This window comes from Phaseolus vulgaris, chromosome 5 (genome assembly GCF_051622355.1).
Source record: "Phaseolus vulgaris cultivar YP4 chromosome 5, ASM5162235v1, whole genome shotgun sequence".
In the NCBI taxonomy this organism is placed as follows: domain Eukaryota; kingdom Viridiplantae; phylum Streptophyta; class Magnoliopsida; order Fabales; family Fabaceae; genus Phaseolus; species Phaseolus vulgaris.
In genome coordinates this window covers 38413120-38436050 of record NC_143502.1, presented here as the reverse complement: position 1 = coordinate 38436050, position 22931 = coordinate 38413120, and the positions used below count along the sequence as shown (strand labels likewise).

At 30.8% G+C, this 22931-nt stretch overlaps 2 protein-coding genes across 32 annotated transcripts; one reads left to right on the top strand and one right to left on the bottom strand.

Moving 5' to 3' along the window:
• Nucleotides 1-367: 367 nt before the first annotated feature.
• Nucleotides 368-1359, bottom strand: LOC137835681 (uncharacterized). Its single transcript, XM_068644288.2, has 3 exons — nucleotides 926-1359; nucleotides 657-843; nucleotides 368-548 (listed from the first exon to the last, which is right to left on the bottom strand). Exons 1-3 carry the CDS (start codon nucleotides 1331-1333, stop codon nucleotides 457-459), a joined length of 687 nt encoding a protein of 228 aa, XP_068500389.2. The 5' UTR covers nucleotides 1334-1359; the 3' UTR covers nucleotides 368-456.
• A 17748-nt stretch (nucleotides 1360-19107) lies between these two features.
• On the top strand, nucleotides 19108-22192 carry LOC137826234 (uncharacterized). 31 transcript variants are annotated; one of them, XM_090302578.1, is made up of 7 exons: nucleotides 19108-19447; nucleotides 19569-19637; nucleotides 19728-19798; nucleotides 19955-20026; nucleotides 20129-20199; nucleotides 20553-20612; nucleotides 21939-22192. In XM_090302578.1, exons 2-5 carry the CDS (start codon nucleotides 19611-19613, stop codon nucleotides 20190-20192), a joined length of 234 nt encoding a protein of 77 aa, XP_090158704.1. In that variant the 5' UTR covers nucleotides 19108-19447; nucleotides 19569-19610; the 3' UTR covers nucleotides 20193-20199; nucleotides 20553-20612; nucleotides 21939-22192. The 31 variants fall into 31 exon arrangements, 26 of the variants coding, with proteins under 26 accessions (XP_090158704.1, XP_090158703.1, XP_090158702.1 ...); XM_090302577.1 differs by lacking the exon at nucleotides 21939-22192 and adding an exon at nucleotides 21407-21832; XM_090302576.1 differs by lacking the exon at nucleotides 21939-22192 and adding an exon at nucleotides 21402-21832.
• The last annotated feature ends 739 nt before the right edge of the window (nucleotides 22193-22931 follow it).

The following is a 22931-nucleotide window of genomic DNA, read 5'->3' as shown; positions in this document are numbered from 1 at the left end:
GTGTGACTACTATTAAGACTATGAAGACTAGGGTTTTCATTAAACATTGCCTAAAAGATTTTTAAAACCAATCAAGATTTTGAAAGAGAACAGAAAAAAAATAAAAAAAAAATAACCAAGAACAGCAAAGAGGGAAATAAAAATCAGAGAGAAGCGCAGCAGAACTCTTCATTCGAAGAGCTCTGATACCATGTTACAGTAAATGAAGATGAATATTCCTTGTCTGATGTGATGCTTTAATGTAGCGTACGTAATCGCACATAATCGTAATGAAGAAAGAGAGGTTTTGATGAACCCTAATTGTAGAGAAAAATAAATATAAAAGAAACTTTTATTCACTTGTATGTTAGAGAGTAAAATACATGGTGTGTATATAAGAAAAAGATTAAGACCTAGCTGAAACAGAAAAGGAAAGTTGGATCAAACAAACAAAGCCCAATAATTTAAAATAGAAAATTAAATATACATCAAAGTAGAGGATTGGAACAGATGAGGCAGAGCACAAATGGTCATGTGAGGATATTTGAGCCTAAACCATGTAGCAAGCACTGCATATAATAATATAATAAACAACATCAACAACATATATAGGAATAAACAACAGTAACATAGAGTACATAACTATGAATGAAGAGATGAATATTTGAGGAACTAACTTCCACCATATGATGCTCCAACCACAATCACAGGGGAATTTGGTGCACGTAGTGTCTTCTTAATATGTATGAGAACTGATGCATAATCTGCTAGTGCTTGAGCTGAGTTGAAATATCCAATGGTGCTTGCATTCTGAAGTGCTTCTTCCCTTGATCCAAATGGTACTGATTTCCCATAGTACCGGTGCTGATGAGGAATTTGCAATCTGTCAAACTCAATGCACCTTATAGAATATTGAAAAAAAAAGGTTCTATAAAATTAAAAATACCTCTATGTATACCAAGAGAGCCTTAAAGGAAGCAGCGTTATCATTGAGAAAGCCCATGCTTTCAGGGGAATTATCTATTGGTTCTTCTGCACCCAAATAGGCAATTATTGGGGAATTAGAAATGGCACCACCCCAGTACTTGGAATTCATCATATATCTTTGTCGAAAAGTTTTGTAACTTTCGGGCCTATAGTTGAAGTGATCAAGAACCTGTTCGTAGTAAAGTGTTTGAATGGTATCTGCATAAGTTTTTGCATCCCAAGTTACAGGGTCATACAAGATTGTATCCCTAAGAATGGGACTCAACCTTGGAATTTCCACAACAGCATGTGTTGAAGTGAAATAGGTTGAGTAGTACATGAGAAAAATGAAAAGAAGGCATTGAAACAACAAGGGGTCGCGTTCCATTGCAACAAAGGAGAATAACAATGGCTTTCAGCATAACCTATCATATTTCATATATATATATATATATATATACATATATATATATATAATGTGATCCTAGTGCAAGTGCGTTTTTTTCTAATTTTTTTTTTTATAAAAATGCTTTTTGTTAGGCATTACTATGCAACTTAAACTTCTCATTCTCAGTTAGGCTGACACCTCAAGTAACAACAATCATCCATCTGCCATCACATGAAAAAAAATATTATTAACAAAAAAAAAAGTAAAGAAAATACAAAAAAAATGGAGGACTAGACCAAAACTCATATGTTAACAAAAACGATATATATGTAGACTATACATATTCATAATAAAGAATTATAAGAACAGACTATAGATGGAACCCTATTATACCAGTGAAATATTTCTCTATGAATAAATCCTAAATTAGCCAACTTATAAGCACACACATTCCCTTCACGAAAAATATGAGTAACCTTAAACCTGATTTTTCCACAATAATTAAGACAAGTATTCCATCAATTTCGAAGAATCCAAGGAACATTTGTCCTAACAGTAAACGCAACACAAACCAAAGTCGGTTTTATGAGGTTTTTTCTAGTTTATTCATGAAGTGTTTGCATTTATGTGAGACTTCCTTCTATATTTTCGTAATCTAAATTCAAAATTAGTTGTTAAATAAATGGTTAAATATATTTTTTTCTATACTATATTACGATTTTTTTTTGTTTTTTTATAAATTTTAGATCTTTTGAGTATATGTAGCTTATCATTATTTTTTTATGTATTCAATTTTTTTTAACATGAATCATATTATAATATTACAACATCTACATTAACAACGACAAATTTAACATTAAATATTTTAACATCCTAATTTATACTAAAAATTCATTCATTACATAAAAAAACAAACAATAATATATTTTTCTTAATACAAATATTCAAGAGATAAATTTAAAGTTTGAATTAAGACGTAAAATTATATGAATAAGCATATTTAATCCTTAAACAAATTGAGATTTTGCTGAATTAATTGAAAACTCTATTTCTAAAACATTATTTTCTTATATTTCACAATAGAGTAATATTCATCAATAGATGGGTTAACATTGATCCTTATAGTTTTCAAAACATTAATATTATGCTTGAGACTTTTAATGAAGATAATTATGGATGTAGATGTTTTCTAGAGATAATAATGATGATAATAACTGGAAAATATATATATATATATATATATATATATATATATATATATATATAAAAGTGATAATATATACTAATATAACTTGTCACTAGAAAAATATTATTATGAAAAGGTATTTACAAATTACATGGTCCTTATAAATATGATATGTAGTGGTAACTCATTTTTGTCCATGGAAGATGAGTGACAAATTTAACCACTTTAGTGAATTGATATGTTGAAAGCTTTGTGCACCGACAAACAAAAAATTAAAGTAGATAGTGATCAATAAGAAACTAACTGGACCCACTTTTCCAATATAATTTTTTTTCTCTTATTTTACTCTACAATTTTGACCATATGACGTTAGCTATGTGTTTGGAAGATGATGACATGACATGCATAAAAAAAAGATCCACTTTATTTAAGTTTAGAACATATACTTTAAGTTATCGTATTGTGAAATTGAATTAAGGGAGAGAATACTGAATTACAAAAGTTACAATCTGTAAAGTAAAAAACCCATTAAATCTAAGATACATGGTGACAGAAATAAAAGAAGGCCCAAGGCCCCAAAGCCCAAACAACCCAAAATAATCAAAAAATATGTTAACTAACACCCCCCCCCCCTCAAGCTGGGAATAGATATTTTGCATTCTGAGCTTGGACTTGAGAGCAGTAAAGGTGGAAGCAGCCAGTGGTTTAGTGAGGATGTCAGCAGTTAGCATGGAGGAAGTGATTGGAAGCATCTTGAGAAGACCAACATTAATTTTCTCTCGGACAATATGACAGTCAATCTCTATGTGCTTCATCCGTTCATGAAAAACCTAATTTGAGGCAATATGAATTGCTGACTGATTGTCACAGAATAGAATTGCAAGTTCAATGTAGGGGATACCAAGATCCTTAAGAATGTAAGTCAGCCTCTGAATTTCACAAGTGGTTGCTGCAAGAGCTCTATACTCGGATTCTGAAGAACTTCTTGAGATAGTAGGTTGTTTCTTGGACTTCCATGATATAAGAGACTCACCCAAGAAAATGGCAAAGCCAGTAACAGATTTTCTGGTTCCAGAATATGTGGCCCAATCAGAATCATTGTAGCCTCGAAGCTGGTTGTTACTGTTCTTGTGGAGAAAAATTCCCGAGCCAGGATTACCCTTAAGGTACCTTAGGATGCGAAAAACAGCTTGTTGATGGTGCTTTGTAGGAGAAGAGAGGAACTGACTTAAATTGTTGACACTGAAGGCTATGTCAGGCCGCGTGTTGGTGAGATAGATCAGTCGTCCAATAAGTCGACGATAGGTAGATGATTCTTCTTCATTGAGTTGGACGCTGTCCGTGGAAGAAAGGCGAGAGGAATGAGACATGGGTGTAGGCATGGGGGCACAATCCAGCATTTCGTTTCATGAAGAAGATCTAGTGTGTACTTTCTTTGACTGATATGTAAACCAGATTTGTTGCGAGCCAGTTCCAGTCCCAAGAAATATGTGAGGTCCCCTAAATTTTTAATTATGAATTGTTGATCCAACAACTTAGTGATATGAGCGATTTCCTCATCATCGTTTTCAGCAAGTACAATATCATCCAAATATACAAGAAGAGCAGTGAGTTTAGTATCAGTGCGTTTTAAAAATAATGAATGATCAACAGATGACAATGTGTAATTATGTGAAAGCAAGAAATTAGATAATTTGGCATACCATTATCGACTAGCTTGACGAAGACCATAAAGAGATCTTTGGAGTTTGCAAACGTGGTTTGATGAGGGGAGAGTGAGACCGGGTGGTGGCTGCATATACACTTCCTCAAGGAGATCTCCATGTAAAAATGCGTTATTGACATCGAGTTGTTTGAGAATCCAATCATTGGAAGCAACAACAACAAGTAGTAGACGCAATGTTGTCAATTTTGCAACAGGGGCAAAAGTATATATGAAGTCAAGGCCTTCTAACTGTGTGTACCCTTTGGCAACTAAGCGTGCCTTGTACCAGTCAATAGACCCGTCTAATTTGTGCTTTATCTTGTAAACCCAACGACAACCAATAACCGTCTTCCCAAGCGGAAGTGTGGTAATCTGCCAAGTGTGATTGGCATGAAGTGCAGTCAACTCCTCTTGCATAGCTTGTTTCCAGCAGGCATGTTTTGAAGCTTCCCTGTAAGTGTGAGGCTCCGAATGGAAAGAGATAGAAAGAATAGTGCATTTAAAAGCAGGAGATAAAGATTTATAAGAAACAAAATTATTAATGGGATATTTAGTACTTACACTGTTTGTGGTGGTCAAATCAGTTTGAAAATCTGCAAGGTATGCTAGTGCCTTTCTTTGTCTATTTGATCTCCTCAGTGGTATGTTCAGATCATCAATTTGTGTATCATCCAGGGTCTCTTCATTTTGGTTAGGATCTATGTCCACATCAATTTGTGCAGTACCCATAGTCTCATGAGGATGACAATCATTTTAAAAAGTAATATCACAACTTGAATCATAATTGTGAGGAATAGGCAAAGAAAGGTTGTTGGAATTCACACAGGAATCTTTGTTCAAATGATATGGAAAATGGTTTTCATAAAAGATAATATTCCTTGATACCTCAATACTATGATTTTAAGATTTAGAAAAATATATCCCTTTGTGTTGGAAGACAAACCGAGAAAGATACCATGCACGGAACGATCATCAAGTTTCTTTTTATGTGCAGTGAGCGTGCTAGAGTAACAAAAACATCCAAATACGCGTAAAGAAGAAAGATCATATGGTCTACCATTCAATTTTTCATAGGGTGCAATGTTGTGCAACAAAGGAGTGGGAGTGCAATTGATTAAAAAAACAGCATGTTGTACAGCAAAATTCCAGAATAAATGAAGTAAATTTGCTTGAAAAAGCAAGGCACGGGTAACTTTTAAAATGTGTTGATGTTTTCTTTCAACAATACCATTTTGTTCAGGTGTTTCTACACATGTGGTTTGATGAACAATGCCTTTAGAAGAAAAGAGATTTTTCATGGCAAATTCAGCACCATTGTCAGTGCGAATAGTTTTAACCGTAGCTTTAAACTGATTTTCAACGTAAGCAATGAAATTAACAATATGATTTCTAACTTCAGATTTTGTGTGTAAAGAAATAACCCATGTAAAACGTGAAAAATCATCCACAATGGCTAAAAAATATCTAAAACCGTGCATTGAAATGACAGAATAAGGACCCCAAATGTTAGCAGTATGAGATTTACTTACAGTAAAAGGGAGTTTCTTTTGTTTGGCACGATGACATACATCACATACATGCGGTTTTTCAGCAGGAATATAAGAGTATTTAGTTCTCAAAACATTTAATCTTTCATCTGAAAGATGCCCCTTTCTATAGTGCCACAGATTAATGTCTTTGACAATACAATTGAAAGAATGAGCAATAGTGTGTGTAGCAGTATTACGAAGAAAAAAAAAGATTCAAAAGCATACAAGTCAGCTTTGACACTAACTATACCAATCCTCTCTTTGGTTGTATTGTCCTGTATCATACAATTATTGGAGGAGAAAATTAAACTGCAATTCATATTTAAAGAAAGTTTAGAAGTAGATACAAGATTAAAGGAAAGTTGAGGAACATATAAGACATCAATGAGGTAAAATTTGTGATTAAAAATCACAGTTCCAGAATATTTTGCAAACACATGATGGCCATTAGGTAGACTAATAGAAATAGGTTTAATGCTTTTGTACGAAGTAAACTCAGATAAAGAAGAACACACATGATCAGTTGCTCCTGAATCTAGAATCCAATAATTTCTACCATGCTGTAAATTATTTAAGGTAAGAATATTACCAGTTGGAGACCTCTCTACCATTTTATGATTGGTGTCCGCAATGAACGAGCCCACCTGATTTACTTGAATATTGGTTGCAGTGTTATTGTTGGTGCTTTGTCTAAACAAATCTGACAAAACTTGATATTGTTGTGCTGTGAGGTGATATTCCCCTTTTTCCTGTTCTTTTTGGCAAGGCTCAGAAAGCACATCATCAGATATAACAATATTACTAACCTGATTGGTTTTACTACCATAAAACTTGTATCCAGGAGGATACCCGTGTTTCTTGTAGCAAGTTTCTATGGTGTGACCATTTCTTCCACAGTGGGTACATATTTTCTTTTTCCCATTATTTTTGAAGGACTTATTTTCTTGATTAGGAAACCCAACCTGATGGAAAAACGATCTTCTTCTAGTAATGATCTTTGTAATTTCTTCTTTGGATGAATGATGAAGGAGATATGATGAGCGGAAGCATTAAAGAAACTCAATAGGAGTTTCCATGGATTGAAGTGGAGTAGGAATTTGTGAGAGTGAGAGGTGAGGCCAACTCACTAGGAAAGAGTCTAGGCTAAGTCTTGAAGGAGATTAACCTAGGGAGAACTTAAGAACAAGTAGAATGGCCAAAATTAGGCAGCATTTCATTACTAATTCAAAGTTAAAGAAATACATGTACAAGAGACTCCTATTTATAGGATAAAGTCTCTCAAAAACTCTCAAATGAGAGTGTGACAAGTGTCACCACCTTATTGGTGCAAATCCTCTCCATTAAGGAGAAGACATGTGGAGACTCATGCCTTCCTTGCCTACGTTTCTATTTGCACCCCTCTTTTACTATTTTACACATTACTTTGTTTTCTATTTACATCTTTCTCTACTTTGGCCCAAAATACAAGGACCAAAACTTCCTAACTACTCTATACAATTTTTACAAGGCTAAGAAGAAGAAAAAGACTTTACAAACTCTTTATTAAAGCTCGATCTTCATCTATCTTCTTGGCCAAAAGTTTTGAGGCTGGACGGTTTCCATCATCCCCTCCCTCTTGAAAAGGATCTGTCCTCAGATCTGAATGATGCTCAATGACAGCAACCTCTGTTTATTTGATGTTTTCCTCCTGGGTCAAATGTCAATCTACAAGAAACATCAAACAAACATGAGATAAATTTCTTTTTTAAAAGAAAATTAAAACAAAAGAAAACTAAACAAAAATAAGGCCCTTTATCTTTAAATTTCTTTTTAAAGAAAAACATAAGGCCCCTTTCAAAAGTATTTTTGTTCACTTTGTGTTGTTTATTGCCCAAGCTAGGCAACAACATCACAAAGTGTTGTTTTTGATATTTTTGTGAAGAAGAATGAGCATTATATAATTGAAAAGAAGAGTTCAAAGTATTGCAATCCCCCTTTAAGGATTCTTTCTCAACCATGCTTTCAGGGGGTGTCATAAAAGACTCTTCTTCTTTATGGGTTTCCTCTTCTTCTTCCTTTTCAATCAAACATTCTTCTGTATTTTCTGTGGAGGAAATATTTATATCTATATTTGGTTCAGCTCCAAACATAGATTTTTCTTCAAGCACATCCTCACAAGGGTTTTCTAGAGAAGATAAAATGTTATCGATATCTGATTCAACTCGAGAAAAAGAGTTTTTTGTATTTTCCTTTTCTATCATCACTTTTTCTCTCTTTTCTTTCTCTTCTCTATTTTTCCTTTCTTTCTCCACTCTTTCCCTTTTCTCCTTCACTTCTTTCTTTCTCACAAGAGCTTGGAATTTTTCTCTAAACTCTTTTTCTCTTCTAGCATATTCTTTTTCTCTGTATATAAAATTTCTTCCTTTTTCTACAAGCTCTTTCATTTCTTCTCTAAGCTTTTTCTTTTTCACATATGAAGGTGGAACAAACTTTCTTCTCATACACATCTTCAATTCATCCCAATTAAGTACTTCTGATTTTCTGCCATTTATAACATCAGTTTCCCTTTTTGTCCACCAAGACCTAGCATATTCTTGAAAACTTAGGGTAGCCATGGAAAATCTGCTAAATTCATCCAATTGATGTTTTTCAAAGATTTGATCAACTTTCGTTTCCCATTCTAAATATGCTTCAACATTTTTATTTCCATCAAAGTAAGGAATGTATACTTCAGGCTCGGTAGAATAATATAAACTTCCAGGCTCAAAACGCATCCCTTCCTTTTTATTAGGGTTATAAATCTTTCTTCTACTATGATGATAAGTATACATAGACATATTAAGCTTTGTATTTAAAAGATTTTTCACAAGAAGGAAAGTGAGTTTAGCACACCAGGAAAGAGAGGTGGGTCACAATGGACACTCTTAAGTACCAAGTCTTTCCTAGCCAGAACTTATCCCAATGCACTTCACAAATCTCCTTCCAATGAAAACTTCTTCAACACAAACAAAGAGTTTTCTAAAGAAAGAAACTAAAAGAAAGTTTTTTTTAAAAACTAAGAATTTAAATTGCAAAAATTTAAACTAGACGACTCCTAATGGTGAGGCTTGTTGGCACTTGTGAACCTTCAAGACACACTCACCGTCTAAAGCGTGTATCTAATAAGAAAATTAAAGAAAACTTGTAGGAGATGGAAGAACACCAAAGGCTCTTCCAAGACACCTAAAGTAAAGATAATGGCCAAATTACAAAACAATTGAAATCACACAAAATTTTAAAAAAATAATCTTCAAAGTTCTCTTCTCTTCTCTCACAAGTGTTTCTCTCCAAGCCTTTACTTGTTTGTCCTCCAAAGGTGAGTACCCCTTGCAAAGTCCTTTGCCTTCTCTTAGGATGCTACCTAGAAGTTAGCTCAATTCTCACAAAGAACAAATTCAAGGTATATTCCACTTCAAGAGGTCAATAATAAAAGCAATAAAAGCTCAATTTGAAGAGTGAAACTCAAAGGAGATTAGAGATGACAAACACAAAGATTATCCATAAAATCAAGACAAGCAAGAAATTAAAGGTTTTCAAGAAAGTAGGCACTCAAAAGAAGCACCTAAAGATTGGCACTAGAATTGGATTACAAAAAGAAAAACAAAGAATGATGAAAATTCTTAATAGACAATGAAATCCAAAATGTTGCTGCCCAATGTAGCTTGGTCCAAAGAACTCAATTCTCGCGGTCCGCGCAAAGGAACTCCAATTGCCAAATTTCTCACCAAAATTTACGCTCCCTCATTATTCAACAAATTGCATTTAACTTTAAAGCATGGGTCCCACCGTGTGATTGCAAATTCCAGTAGCTGCCAATACACGCTTCTAATTACTCAACACATAACTATTTTTTGTTAGTTAAAAGCACCCACAATCACGCTTTCACCAATTCAACAATTTTCAATTTGCTTTGACTGATTCTACTTTAATTTCTTCAATTAATTGCACACCTTGCTAGTACTTGATTCACGCTGCACCTTCGGCACACCATTTCTCATCAAATTCTTCAAATTTACGAACCCCACAATTCACTGCATCAGCTTCAATCAATTTGTAATTCACAAATTGAATTCAAATGCGGACATACCTTTTTTTTATTTAATTAAAATCTGCACCAAAATGATCAACAATTTCAAGCAATCAAATCTGAATCAGAACAGCTAGTATGAAGGACCTCAATTACAATTTCAAAATTCACCAACAGCTTCACTTTTCCAATTTCACAAGCTAAACCAGAAAATTCAGCACCAAGACAGCAACTACATGGCACCAAAGTCAGAAACTATAATTTCTACTGACCACGAGGAATTCAATTTCCAATTAACCAGTGAATGCAACCAATCTTATGCATAAATTCTGCACTGAAGTAGGCAAAACTGCACCAACAATAAAGAACTGAACTGTTTTGTTTGAATTGCAACTTAATCACAAAAATCATCTCTGAATCAAATACGGAAGTTGCGAATTCAATTCCAGCTAGCACAAATCAATAACAAGTATTTACCAATACAGTTCTTGCAATTCAATCACACTCCAATGCCAATTTCAGTGTTTTATATTTTAAACAAACAGTTGGCGCGCACACTTCAATGTATCAAACTCACTCAACAATTACAAAGTATTTTCCAGAAACGCTAAATTATGAATTGGAATAACTCTCTAGAAATTGCTTCACCTTAATCAAATGAATGACTAACCTTCTCAAAATCACTTCAATTTCAGTTCCGCGTTTGAGAAGACGAAGCTGTGTGCACAATCATATAATGCAGTTTCTTCGTTCCTCTACTCTAGTCACTAGAGAACGCCGCACCAGTTCTTTGATTAATCCAACACAAATCCGTTCGTTCAACGTCTCAATCACGATTCTCGATTTGTACCGAAAAGAACTTAATAGTGTTCAAATTGCTCAGGACAAAACGACGAATAAAACAAATTGCTTCAATGCTTTAACAATCCAGTACAGAAACCGATTCCAATCATAGATTTCCAAAATCGCTCCAAAATGAAATGAAGAACCAGATGAACGCAAAAGCAGAATCACAAATCTTCGGAATCGGAAGTGAAGCGGAAGAAGAACTTACATGAATAAATTCATTCTTCACTGTTTTAATTCTTCGATTTTCGATTCACCAAACCAACTCGATCGTGATTCAAACAGATTTCTCCGATCGTCTTCTCCGTTCACCGGTTTCGCTGGAAACGCCACTGCCGTTTGCTATTCTTCCGTTTCCAATACCTCCACGCGCGATTCCGATTTAGGTCATCGGAAATCACTAACCTCCGATTGGCACCGTTACTATTCTTCGATCAATCTTCGCACACCGATTCAAAATGAAGCCGAAGAAGAAAAATGAAGCAGAAGATGAAGAACAATCAACACAAATCGCACCAAATATGTTATTCGTACCTCTGGATTCACTGTCCGCACCAAATATCCAATGAGATCTCCAAACAGGTTCAGATTAACATGCACAACACTGGAATCGCTTTTTGAACCACGAAAAACTTTTGGAAAATTTTTGAGAATTTTCGAAAATGAATTTTGGAGAAGATGATAATGGAAACCTAACTTTAAAGAAAATTGCTAATGATCTAGTAGCAATTTATGAACTCAAAAATGAAAATCAAAAGCACTCAAGAGCTCTAATCTATGAAGATATTTGAAAAAAAACTTCAAAAAGTTCAACTAATGGAGTTTATGACAAATTTTGACTAAACATGACTCTAGACAAAACATATATGATTATAAAATCAAAATGACTCAATTATATGAAAATTTCACCGAACAAATTTGAAGAAAACTCAAAAAATTCAAAAGCACACATGAACATGAACACAAGAACACCTAAAAGCACATACATGAAGGTTCAAGTAAGAACAATTAATTTGAACCGAACAAAAAGACAAAAAACACAAAATCAATCGGTAAACATTCAAGACAATCAAGAACATTATGAACAACACAGAATTTAGAAAAAAAATAGAAGAAAATCTTACAACCATAGCTCTGAATACCAAATGATGGAAAAACGATCTTCTTCTAGTAATGATCTTTGTAATTTCTTCTTTGGATGAATGATGAAGGAGATATGATGAGCGGAAGCATTAAAGAAACTCAAGAGGAGTTTCCATGGATTGAAGTGGAGTAGGAATTTGTGAGAGTGAGAGGTGAGGCCAACTGACTAGGAAAGAGTCTAGGCTAAGTCTTGAAGGAGACTAACCTAGGGAGAACTTAAGAACAAGTAGAATGGCCAAAATTAGGCAGCATTTCATTACTAATTCAAAGTTAAAGAAATACATGTACAAGAGACTCCTATTTATAGGATAAAGTCTCTCAAAAACTCTCAAATGAGAGTGTGACAAGTGTCACCACCTTATTGGTGCAAATCCTCTCCGGAGACTCATGCCTTCCTTGCCTACATTTCTATTTGCACCCCTCTTTTACTATTTTACACATTACTTTGTTTTCTATTTACATCTTTCTCTACTTTTGCCCAAAATACAAGGACCAAAACTTCCTAACTACTCTATACAATTTTTACAAGGCTAAGAAGAAGAAAAAGACTTTACAAACTCTTTATTAAAGCTCGATCTTCATCTATCTTCTTGGCCAAAAGTTTTGAGGCTGGACGGTTTCCATCACAACCTTCTGAAAACAAACGTTCTCTGTATGGCCATTTTTACCACAAAAGGTGCATATCACAGAAGAAGAGATGCGATTAGAATTAACACTATTAACATTTGAGACAGAAAAGTTGCTGGCCAGTTGACGTTCTTGTTGCACCACAAGAGAAAAAAAATTTGTTATAGGAGGTATAGGCTCCATAAGAAGTACATGAGATTTTATGTTATGATATTGTTCATTTAACCCCCTTAGAAACTGCATGGCCTAGTCTTCACATTTTCTTTGATTGATAGGAGAAGTAAAAGCAACAGAGCAAGAGCATTTTGTCTCACAAATGCATACAGGATTAGGTCTAAAGTTTTCTAGTTCATACCAAATTATTCTCAGCTTAGTGAAATAGTCACTTACCGTCAATTCACCTTGATGTAAAGAAGCAACTCCCGGTTGTAAATATGAAATTCTAGATAAATCCCCCTGAGAATATCTACTCTTCAAATCATTCCATATATCTAAAGCTATATCCATCCATACGATGCTTTGTCTAATGGGAATAGAGATAGAATGGACTAACCACGAGACGACCATATTGTTGCATCTGTACCAAGCCGAGTAAGTGGGATGGTTCTTGAGCGGACATGGGCACGTGCCAAGGACAAACTCCACCTTATTTTTCGCGCTCAACGCCGTTATAATCGACTTACTCCAATAGTGATAATTTGCAGAGTCCAATGCCGGCGAGACCAAAAGGACAACAAGGTTCTCACTGGGATGGAGATAAAGGCAGTTGTTCATCAAGTTCAATTGTTCCACCGATTGATTCGTTGTATTCAGCTGAGACAATTGCACCGTGGTTTCTTTAGTTCCAGCGATTTCAGCCATATCTAAAAGAGAAACAAAAAAATCAAGATTTGGAACAAGAAACGGTGAAGAACGAAATACATAGAAGAAGACGAAATTCAAAGTGCACAACAGAGCTCTTCTTTGAAGAGCTCTAATACCATAATAGAAATAAATCCTCTGTGTTGATTATGCGGAAGAACTCCGTGAATGATGAAAAGAACTCGTGATAAGAATGATGCAGAGATGAAGGGAAGATAAACCCTAAAAGGGTTGAAAGGATCTGACCAGAGAAAAAGGGGAAAAAAACGTGAATTGTATTGTGAAATTGAATTAAGGGAGAGAATACTGAATTACAAAAGTTACAATCTGTAAAGTAAAAAACCCATTAAATCTAAGATACATGGTGGCAGAAATAAAAGAAGGCCCAAGGCCCCAAAGCCCAAATAGCCCAAAATAATCAAAAAAATATGCTAACTAACATTTATAAATATGATATGTAATGATAACTAATTTTTGTCCATGGAAGATGAGTGACAAATTGGACCAATTTAGTGAGTTGATATGTTGAAAGCTTGGTGCACCAAGAAACAAAAAATTAAAGTAGATAGTGATCAATAAGACACAAACTAGACCCACTTTCCCAATATATATTTTTTCTCTCTTTTTTTAGTCTACAATTTTGACCATATCACTACAAGAAAATCACGAAATAAAAACCAATTTTTAGATACAAAAAGTAATTAGTTGCTATAGTGAATAAATTAGAGACCATTTTAGAGACTACAAAATTTTTGGTATCTAAATTAGTTTCTATTATTGTTAAATGATGATTTCTAAATTGGTATCTAATTAGCAACCAAGGATTTTGCTACCAAATGTAGAAACTAAATAATTGGTAGTTAAAACCTTGGTAGCTAATTAGATATCAATTTATAAACCATTTAACAATAATAGAAACTAATTTAAAAACCATTTTTTTTAGTTTTTAAAATGGTCTCAAACTTAGTTACTATAATAACTAATTATTTTTTGTCTCTAAAATTAGTTTCTATTTCATCTTTTTTTTCTTGTAGTGTATGATGTTAGCTATGATTTTGGAAGATGGTGACATGACATGTATAAAAAAAATAAGATCCACTTTATTTAAGTTTAGGACATATACTTTAAGTTATTTTTTAAAAATATTATTGATAGGTTTAAAGTGATTTATTTATTATAAATTTCAGATAATAAATATGATATGATATAAGTGATAATATATACAAATATAACTTGTCACTAAAAATATCTTATTTATGAAATATATTTTAAAAATTACATTGTCCTTATAAATATGATATGTAGTGATAACTCATTTTTTTTCATGAAAGATGAGTGACAAATTTGACCACTTTAGTTAGTTGATATGTTGAAAGCTTTGTGCACCAAGAAACAAAAAATTAAAGTAGATAGTGATTGATAAGACAATACATGAAGGACTTTCCCAATATAAAGTTTCTCTCTCCTTTTTTAGTCTACAATTGTGATCATAGAATTTGTTAGTTATGTTTTTGGAAGCTAGTGATATGACATGCATAAAAAAAAATATCAAGATCCACTTTATTTAAGTTTATAACATATACTTTAAGTTATTTTTTAAAAACATTATAGATAGGTTTAAAGTAATTTATTTATTATAAATTTCATTTAAAAAATATGATATGATATAAGTGATGATATATACGAATATAACTTGCCACTAGAAAAATATTATTTATGAAAAGTATTTACAAATTACACGGTAATTATAAATATGATATATAGTGATAACTCATTTTTGTCCATGGAAGATAAGTGACAAATTTGACCACTTTAGTGAGTTGATATGTTGAAAGATTTGTGCACCAAGAAACAAAAAATTAAGTAGATAGTGGTCAATAAGACACTAACTGGACCCACTTTCCCTATATAAATATTTTTTTCTCTTTTTTTAGTCTACAATTTTGACCATATCACTACAAGAAAATCACAAAATAAAAACCAATTTTTAGATTTAAAAAATAATTAATTGTTATAGTAACTAAATTAGACATCTTTTTAGATAACACAAATTTTTTGGTTTCTAAATTAGTTTCTATTATTGTTAAATGATTTCTAAATTGTATCTAATTAGCAACCAAAGTTTTTGTTACCAAATTAAGAAACTAAATAATTGGTAGTTAAAATCTTGGTAGCTAATTAGATACCAATTTAGAAACCATTTAACAATTATAGAAACTAATTTAGAAACTAATTTTTTTTTTAGTTTTTTAAAATGGTCTTTGATTTAGTTACTATAGTAACTATTTATTTTTTTGTCTCTAAAATTGGTTTCTATTTCATGTTTTTCTTGTAGTGTATGATGTTAGCTATGTTTTTGGAAGATGGTGACATGACATGCATAAAAAAAATAAGATCCACTTTATTTAAGTTTAGAACATATACTCTAAGTTATTTTTTAAAAATATTATAGATTGGTTTAAAGTAATTTATTTAATATAAATTTCATATAAAAAATATGATATGATATAAGTGATAATATATACAAATATAACTTGCTACTAGAAAAATCTTATTTATGAAAAGTATTTACAAATTACATGGTCCTTCTAAATATGGTATGTAGTGATAACTCATTTTTGTCCATGGAAGATGAGTTACCAATTGGACCACTTTAACGAGTTGATATATTGAAAGTTTTGTGCACCAAGAAACAAAAAAATTAAAGTAGACCGTGATTGATAAGACAATACATGAAGGACTTTCCCAATATAAAGTTTCTCTCTCTTTTTTTAGTCTACAATTGTGATCATAGAATTTGTTAGCTATGTTTTTGGAAGCTAGTGTTACGACATGCATACAAAAAAATATAAAGATCCACTTTATTTAAGTTTATAACATATACTTTAAGTTATCTTTTAAAAATATTATAGATAGGTTTAAATAATTTATTTATTATAAATTTCATATAAAAAAATATGATATGATATAAGTGATGATACATACGAATATAACTTGCCACTAGAAAAATATTATTTGTGAAAAGTATTTACAAATTACACGGTAATTATAAATATGATATGTAGTGATAACTCATTTTTGTCCATGAAAGATGAGTGACAAATTTGACCACTTTAATGAGTTGATATGTTGAAAGCTTTGTGCACTAAGAAACAAAAAATTAAAGTAGATAATGATCAATAAGACACTAACTGGACCCACTTTCCCTATATAAACTTTTTTCTCTCTTTTTTTAGTCTACAATTTTGACCATATCAGTATAAGAAAATTACAAAATAAAAACCAATTTTTAGATATAAAAAATAATTAGTTGTTATAGTAACTAAATTAGAGACATTTTTAGAGACTAAAATTTTTTTGGTTTCTAAATTAGTTTCTATTATTCTCAAATGGTTTCTAAATTGGTATCTAATTAGCAACCAAGGCTTTTGCTACCAAATTAAGAAACTAAATAATTGGTAGTTAAAACTTTGATAGCTAATTAGATATCAATTTAGAAATCATTTAACAATAATAGAAACTAATTTAGTAACCAATTTTTTTTTAGATTTTTAAAATGGTCTCTGATTTAGTTACTATAGTAACTATTTATTTTTTGTCTCTAAAATTGGTTTCTATTTCATCTTTTTCTTGTAGTGTATGATGTTAGCTATGTTTTTGGAAGATGGTGACATGACATGCATAAAAAAATAAGATTCAATTTATTTAAGTTTAGAACATATACTTTAAGTTATTTTTAAAAAATATTATAGATAGATTTAAAGTAATTTATTTATTATAAATTTCATATAATAAATATGATATGATATAAGTGATAATATATACGAATATAACTTGCCACTAGAAAAATCTTATTTATGAAAAGTATTTACAAATTACATATGATCCCTATAAATATGATATGTAGTGATAACTCATTTTTGTCCATGGAAGATGAGTGACAAATTGAACCACTTTAGTGAATTGATATGGTTAAAACTTTGTGCACCAACAAACAAAATATTAAAGTAAACAGTGATTGATAAGACAATACATGAAGGACTTTCCCAATATAAAGTTTTTCTCTCTTTTTTTAGTCTACAATTGTGACCATAGAATGTGTTAGCTATGTTTTTGGAAGCTAGTGACATGACATGCATAAAAAAAATATCAAGATCCACTTTTTTTTAAGTTTAAAACATATACTTTAAGTTATTTTTAAAAAATATTATAGATAGGTTTAAAGTAACTTATTTATTATAAATTTCATATAAAAAAAATATGATATGATATAAGTGATAATATATACCAATATAACTTGGCACCAGAAAAATCTTATTTATGAAAAGTATTTACAAATTATACGAAAATTATAAATATGATATGTAGTGATAACTAATTTTTGTACAGGAAAGATGAGTGACAAATTGGACTACTTTATGGTGTGTTTGTTTCCATGAGTGAGGAGGGAGGGGGGATTATTTGTGTTTGTGGAGATTGATTAGGATTATTGTATTTTACCAAAATATCTTGTGCATACATTTTATTACAATATACAAAATTAAATATTATATAAATTTATTTATTATTTATAATTTCAAAAATATTTAATTATACTATTAATAATAACATATAATTATAATTAATAAAAAAAAATTATAATATCAACCATATTATATAATTATATAAAGTAACAAATGAATATAATAATAAATAGTATTTTCATAAATTTTAATGTATTTAATAAATTTATTTTAATTTAACACAAAAATATTTTCTATTATATTTTCTATTTTTTTATTAAAAATATAAATAATTATGAATATTATATATTAAAAACATTTAATTAATTCAAGCATACAAAAAAAATCATAATTCATTATTTAAATATTTTTTAATAACGAGGATAAATTTGTAAACTTACAATAAACCATCCTCACAAATTCACTCTATCATCCCTCAATACAAACAACCTCACATATCCTCACACATCCTCTTTAATCCACTCTCTTCCCTCCTCAATCCAAACAGAGCCTTAGTGAGTTGATATGTTGAAGGCTTTGTGCATCAAGAAACATAAACTTAAATTAGACAGTGATTGATAAGACAATACATTAAGGACTTTCTCAATATAAAGTTTTCTCTCTATTTTTAGTCTACAAATTGTGACCATAGAATGTGTTAGCTATGTTTTTGGAAGCTAGTGACATGACCACTACAAGAAAATGGTTTAATAGTAACTACTTTAGAAATCAAAAAAAATTAGTTTCTATAGTAACTAATTTAGATACCATTTTATAAACTAAAAATTATTGGATACTAAAATGGTATCTATTATTAGTAAAAAGTTATAATCAATTAGATACTATATTTTTGGTTGCTAATAATAAAAATAAAAATAAAATTACTTTTAGAGACCATTTTTTTAGTCTCTTATTAAGATATAATTGGAAACCATTTTTTAAGTTACTTTTAATTTATTTTAGTGACTAATTTTTGGTTTATAAAAATAATTAAATTAGAAACTAACTTTTTAGTTTCTAATCTATACTTAATTTTTAGTCATTATTATTTAAATTTAGATACTAATTTTAGAGTGATTAAATTTTATAAAACTAATTATTAATTTATAAAATATTTTAAATTAATATGAATAAATTTACTAATTTATTAATTTTAGTATAATATTAAAATAATTAATAACAATTTAAAAATTACAATTAAAATAGTATTTTAACTTTTTAATTTTACTTAAACATAAACTTAAATTAATAATAAATTCAAAATATTATTTAAATTAAAAAATTTATAAATTAATTTAAATAGATATCCATACTTTCTAAAAACTTATTTAATTTTTTTAAATCTGAAGAAACAGTGCTTTGAATTTCTAAATTTATCTATTTCTTTAACCCTTTCTACTCATCTTTCACTCAGCAAATACACTAACTCACAAACACACTCTGCAACACTCTGCGACGGCAACAGTTACGGCAACGACAACGACAAGGCACCTTGCGGCTCTGCAATACTCTGCAATAGAGACGGCAACGATGACGGCAACGCACCCTGCAGCAATGGCGACGACAACGCACTCTGCACGGTGACGACAATGCACTCTGCACGGTGACGGCAACGCACTCTCGCACTCTACAACAATGGAGTTTCTCTGCTCCGAAGAACCTCTTCAAGCGTCAGATTCGATTCGTGTTCATTCTCTCTCTTTGTTTTTATTTTTTTGCTTCGAAGCTCCGCGTAAGTTTACTTACAGTGTATCTTCCCCATCTTCAACCCTAAATTTATTCTGTGGACAGAGATTTTGCTTACAATTGCTTCACCGGTTCGATTCGAGAGGAATGGGCTTCAATGAAATTAGCTTCAATGTGAGTCTGAGTCTTTTCCAACTACTGCAAACTTTTCGTTCTACAATTCTTATTTTATATTAGTTACATATTATGTAAAACTGTGTGCAGTTCTCTTCTTGTGAATCCCTTATCTGGAAAATTCCAAAGCATCTAGGAAATTTTACCTCTCTTAGATACCTGTATGTTCCAAGCTTTAATTCAATTCAGTCCTATGTCCTAGATATTATCATGTTTATAGAAATCCTCAAGAATGAGGTATACTTTGAAAGTGTTATTGTGGTAGTATGTGGTTTATCATCCTTACTAACCTCTTCATTTGTCTTGTCTCCAATTAGGATGCTTGAAGCAAACCAATTTTTTGGTGCTGTTCCACCGGAGCTTGGGAAACTAATTAACTTGGAGACATTGTAAGACACCAATTCTTTCATTTTTAATATTATTATTATTTTTACTTTCTCTTAAGATATCATGTTTTGCTATGACTTTTTTCTGCAATTTTAACACTGAAGGGTTCTGTCATCGAATCAATTGACTGGGAACTTACCACTTACACTACTGGACTACAACATTTGACTGACTTGTGAGCTTTGATATTTGACCTTCTTCTTAATTATAACCCAACTACTTAACTCATATACTGCATCTCATGCATACAATTCATTATCACACTGCAGTAGAATAAATGATAACAATTTTACTAGAACAATACCTAGTTTCATACAGAGCAGGCAACTTCTCCAAAGTCTGTGAGATTCTAATTCTTTCTTTGTTAAATGATTTGACTATGCAATTTTTCTATTGGATAATTTTCAACCAATTTTCATGATTCCAGAATCATGTAATGTACACAATTTTTATAATGAAACTAAATATTTGTTTTTATGTTAAATTATTGACACAATGAATTAAACAGTTTGGCATTGCTTCTGTTAGCTCCTAACAGGTAGCATGCGGCAATATACAGAATTCAATCCTGAAGGATGGAAGTAGCATGTAAGTTTCTTGTGGTTCAAAATTCTTTATCTATATTAATTTTCTGCAATGAAGGTTTTACTCTCATAGATTTGGAGTGTTTAGTATAACTCGATAGATTTTTTAGTCACTGAGTATGTGGTCACTGCAAAATAGAACTGGCATAAAAAATCATGATGAAATTATTTCCTAGCAATAGCAATAGCAATTGCAATTGCAAAATATAGACAATTCCCGGTTGATTCATCTTTATTCTAGAAGTAATTCATACTTTAAATTTATATGTGATTTACTAAATGTACTTAATATGAGAGAAACCTTATAGAGAAAAACCTGAACTCAGTCATCTAAATCTCAAATGGTATTTCAAAGAACTTAGTCTGTCTAATGTGAAGCTAAAACACAAAAGAACTTACTTCATTTTGGGTTGTACACAAAGGACAATAGGATTTCTATTTCATTTTTACGCTTAGAACATCTCTAATATAGAGATCTTATGAAGTATCTTAAGTTTAAAACTAAAATATTATAAAAACATTATTGAAACAAGTTTATATAATATAATTGGAGGTCTTAAAATTAAGAACTCTGGCTTTTAACAATAAAAGACAATATTTCAATATCAAGAACAATCTTTATAAGAAATTGAAATGCAGATAAAATATTATAACTAGGGAGTTATAATAAAATGTCACATCAGAACAAACTTGTAAAAATTTAGCGTTAATTGCATAAAAAATGATGTAGTATATTCTTGAATTGTAAATGGTTTTATTGTACCATTCCACTAATCAATGCTTGTGGAATCAGAGTAGAAAAGCACGGAGAAAAACTAGGACGGAAGTATATCACTGGTTAACATGCCAAAAAATGCCAAAATTATCATGATGGGGCATTCATTGGTCTTCCTCATAAAGAGGATAGATGGAGCACTGCTATGTGTTGCTGATTTTGGGGTTTCATCCAAAGGGCTGTCTTTTGTCTTTTTAGACCACTTACAAACAGTTATTGTTATTACCCTCCCCACTTCTAGGGAAATTAATTAATTATTAATTGTGAGTAAATTTGTACAATCTCCACTTAGTTCATCATCATCCCTTTGTTGCTTGATAGTACTAGATTGTTTAGTTGTTAGTACTAGAGATTATAAGAGATTCACTCAATAACAATTGTGCAAGAATATGAATTATTCATCATCATGGTATAATAATAGTAATGAGAAACAATCATTCATGAAATAATAATGCGTGTGTATGGTGATTTCTGTTATTTGTTCTTTGATCGAGGCTTTGTCTTTTGAGACTTGTACGTATATATTTTTTTTTCTTCCCTCTTTCTTTTTTGTAGCATGAAAAGCAGATTGAGAACAGAAGAAAATGGAGAGATTGAAAAACAAAAAAAGGGAATAAATTAATACTCTGCATGCATGCTTGGATGATCCGAGTTAAACTCTTTGCTTTTTTTTAGTTTAGCTCACGGATCCAAGTAGTCCGATTCATTAATTATCATGTTAAAACATGATGATAATATTCTATTGCCATGAATATTCTATTGATGTTAACAGTATAAAGAAGAAAAGTATAAAATTTTTCTATTTTCTATTTTTTTTTCCACCTGATATTAATTCTTGATATTCTTTTGTTCATGATATCTCGGGATACATCTATGCTATTTTTTATTCTATTTAAGCAGTAATAACTACAGTGAAGAGAATGCATAAGTTAAGAATAGATATAGAGAAAATGAAGAATATTAATTTTTTTCAATAACACTTTTATTATATATTTTCATTTCTAATAAAAAGAAGTAGTAGTTGATGCCACTAAGCATAAGGTTATAAATAAATATAAAATATGACTTGAGATGATGAACTTTATAAATTTATTTTAAAATTAGTGAACTTAAATATATAAATAAATAAATAAATATTAAAGAGTAAGTAGGTAAATAAAATAATATTTTATAATAAATTATATTATTTAGAGACCAATATAGTGACCATTTTTTGGTATTTATATATTTGGTCACTAAATAAGTTTCTATATATTTTGGTTACTAAATTAGTTTCAATGAAATTGGTTGTTAATTTGGTTTCTATATAATTGGTCACTAAATTAGTTTCTATATATTTGGTCACTAAATTGGTTTTTATTTAATGGTAACTAAATTGGTTTCTAAATTAGAATCTAAATTGGTATCTAAAATTAGCGACCATGATTTTAGCCACTTAAGACTATTAGTTTCTAAATTAGTCTCTAATTAAGTTAGTGACTAATTTTGTCATTTTAGAAACCAAAAATTTAGTTTCTAAAAACACTTTTTCTTGTAGTAGACATGCAT

Excerpts from the sequence above, each read along its gene's own strand:
- LOC137835681 (XM_068644288.2), bottom strand. The coding sequence starts at position 1,333 with ATGGAACGCGACCCCTTGTTGTTTCAATGCCTTCTTTTCATTTTTCTC. Across the intron at positions 844-925 it reads CTCTCTTGGTATACATAGAG|CACCGGTACTATGGGAAATC; the intron begins GTATTTTTAATT and ends ATTCCTCATCAG. Across the intron at positions 549-656 it reads TGGAGCATCATATGGTGGAA|TGCTTGCTACATGGTTTAGG; the intron begins GTTAGTTCCTCA and ends TATTATATGCAG.
- LOC137826234 (XM_090302557.1), top strand. The coding sequence starts at position 19,413 with ATGGAGTTTCTCTGCTCCGAAGAACCTCTTCAAGCGTCAGATTCGATT. Across the intron at positions 19,464-19,568 it reads AAGCGTCAGATTCGATTCGT|AGATTTTGCTTACAATTGCT; the intron begins GTTCATTCTCTC and ends TTCTGTGGACAG. Across the intron at positions 20,027-20,128 it reads CTAATTAACTTGGAGACATT|GGTTCTGTCATCGAATCAAT; the intron begins GTAAGACACCAA and ends TTAACACTGAAG.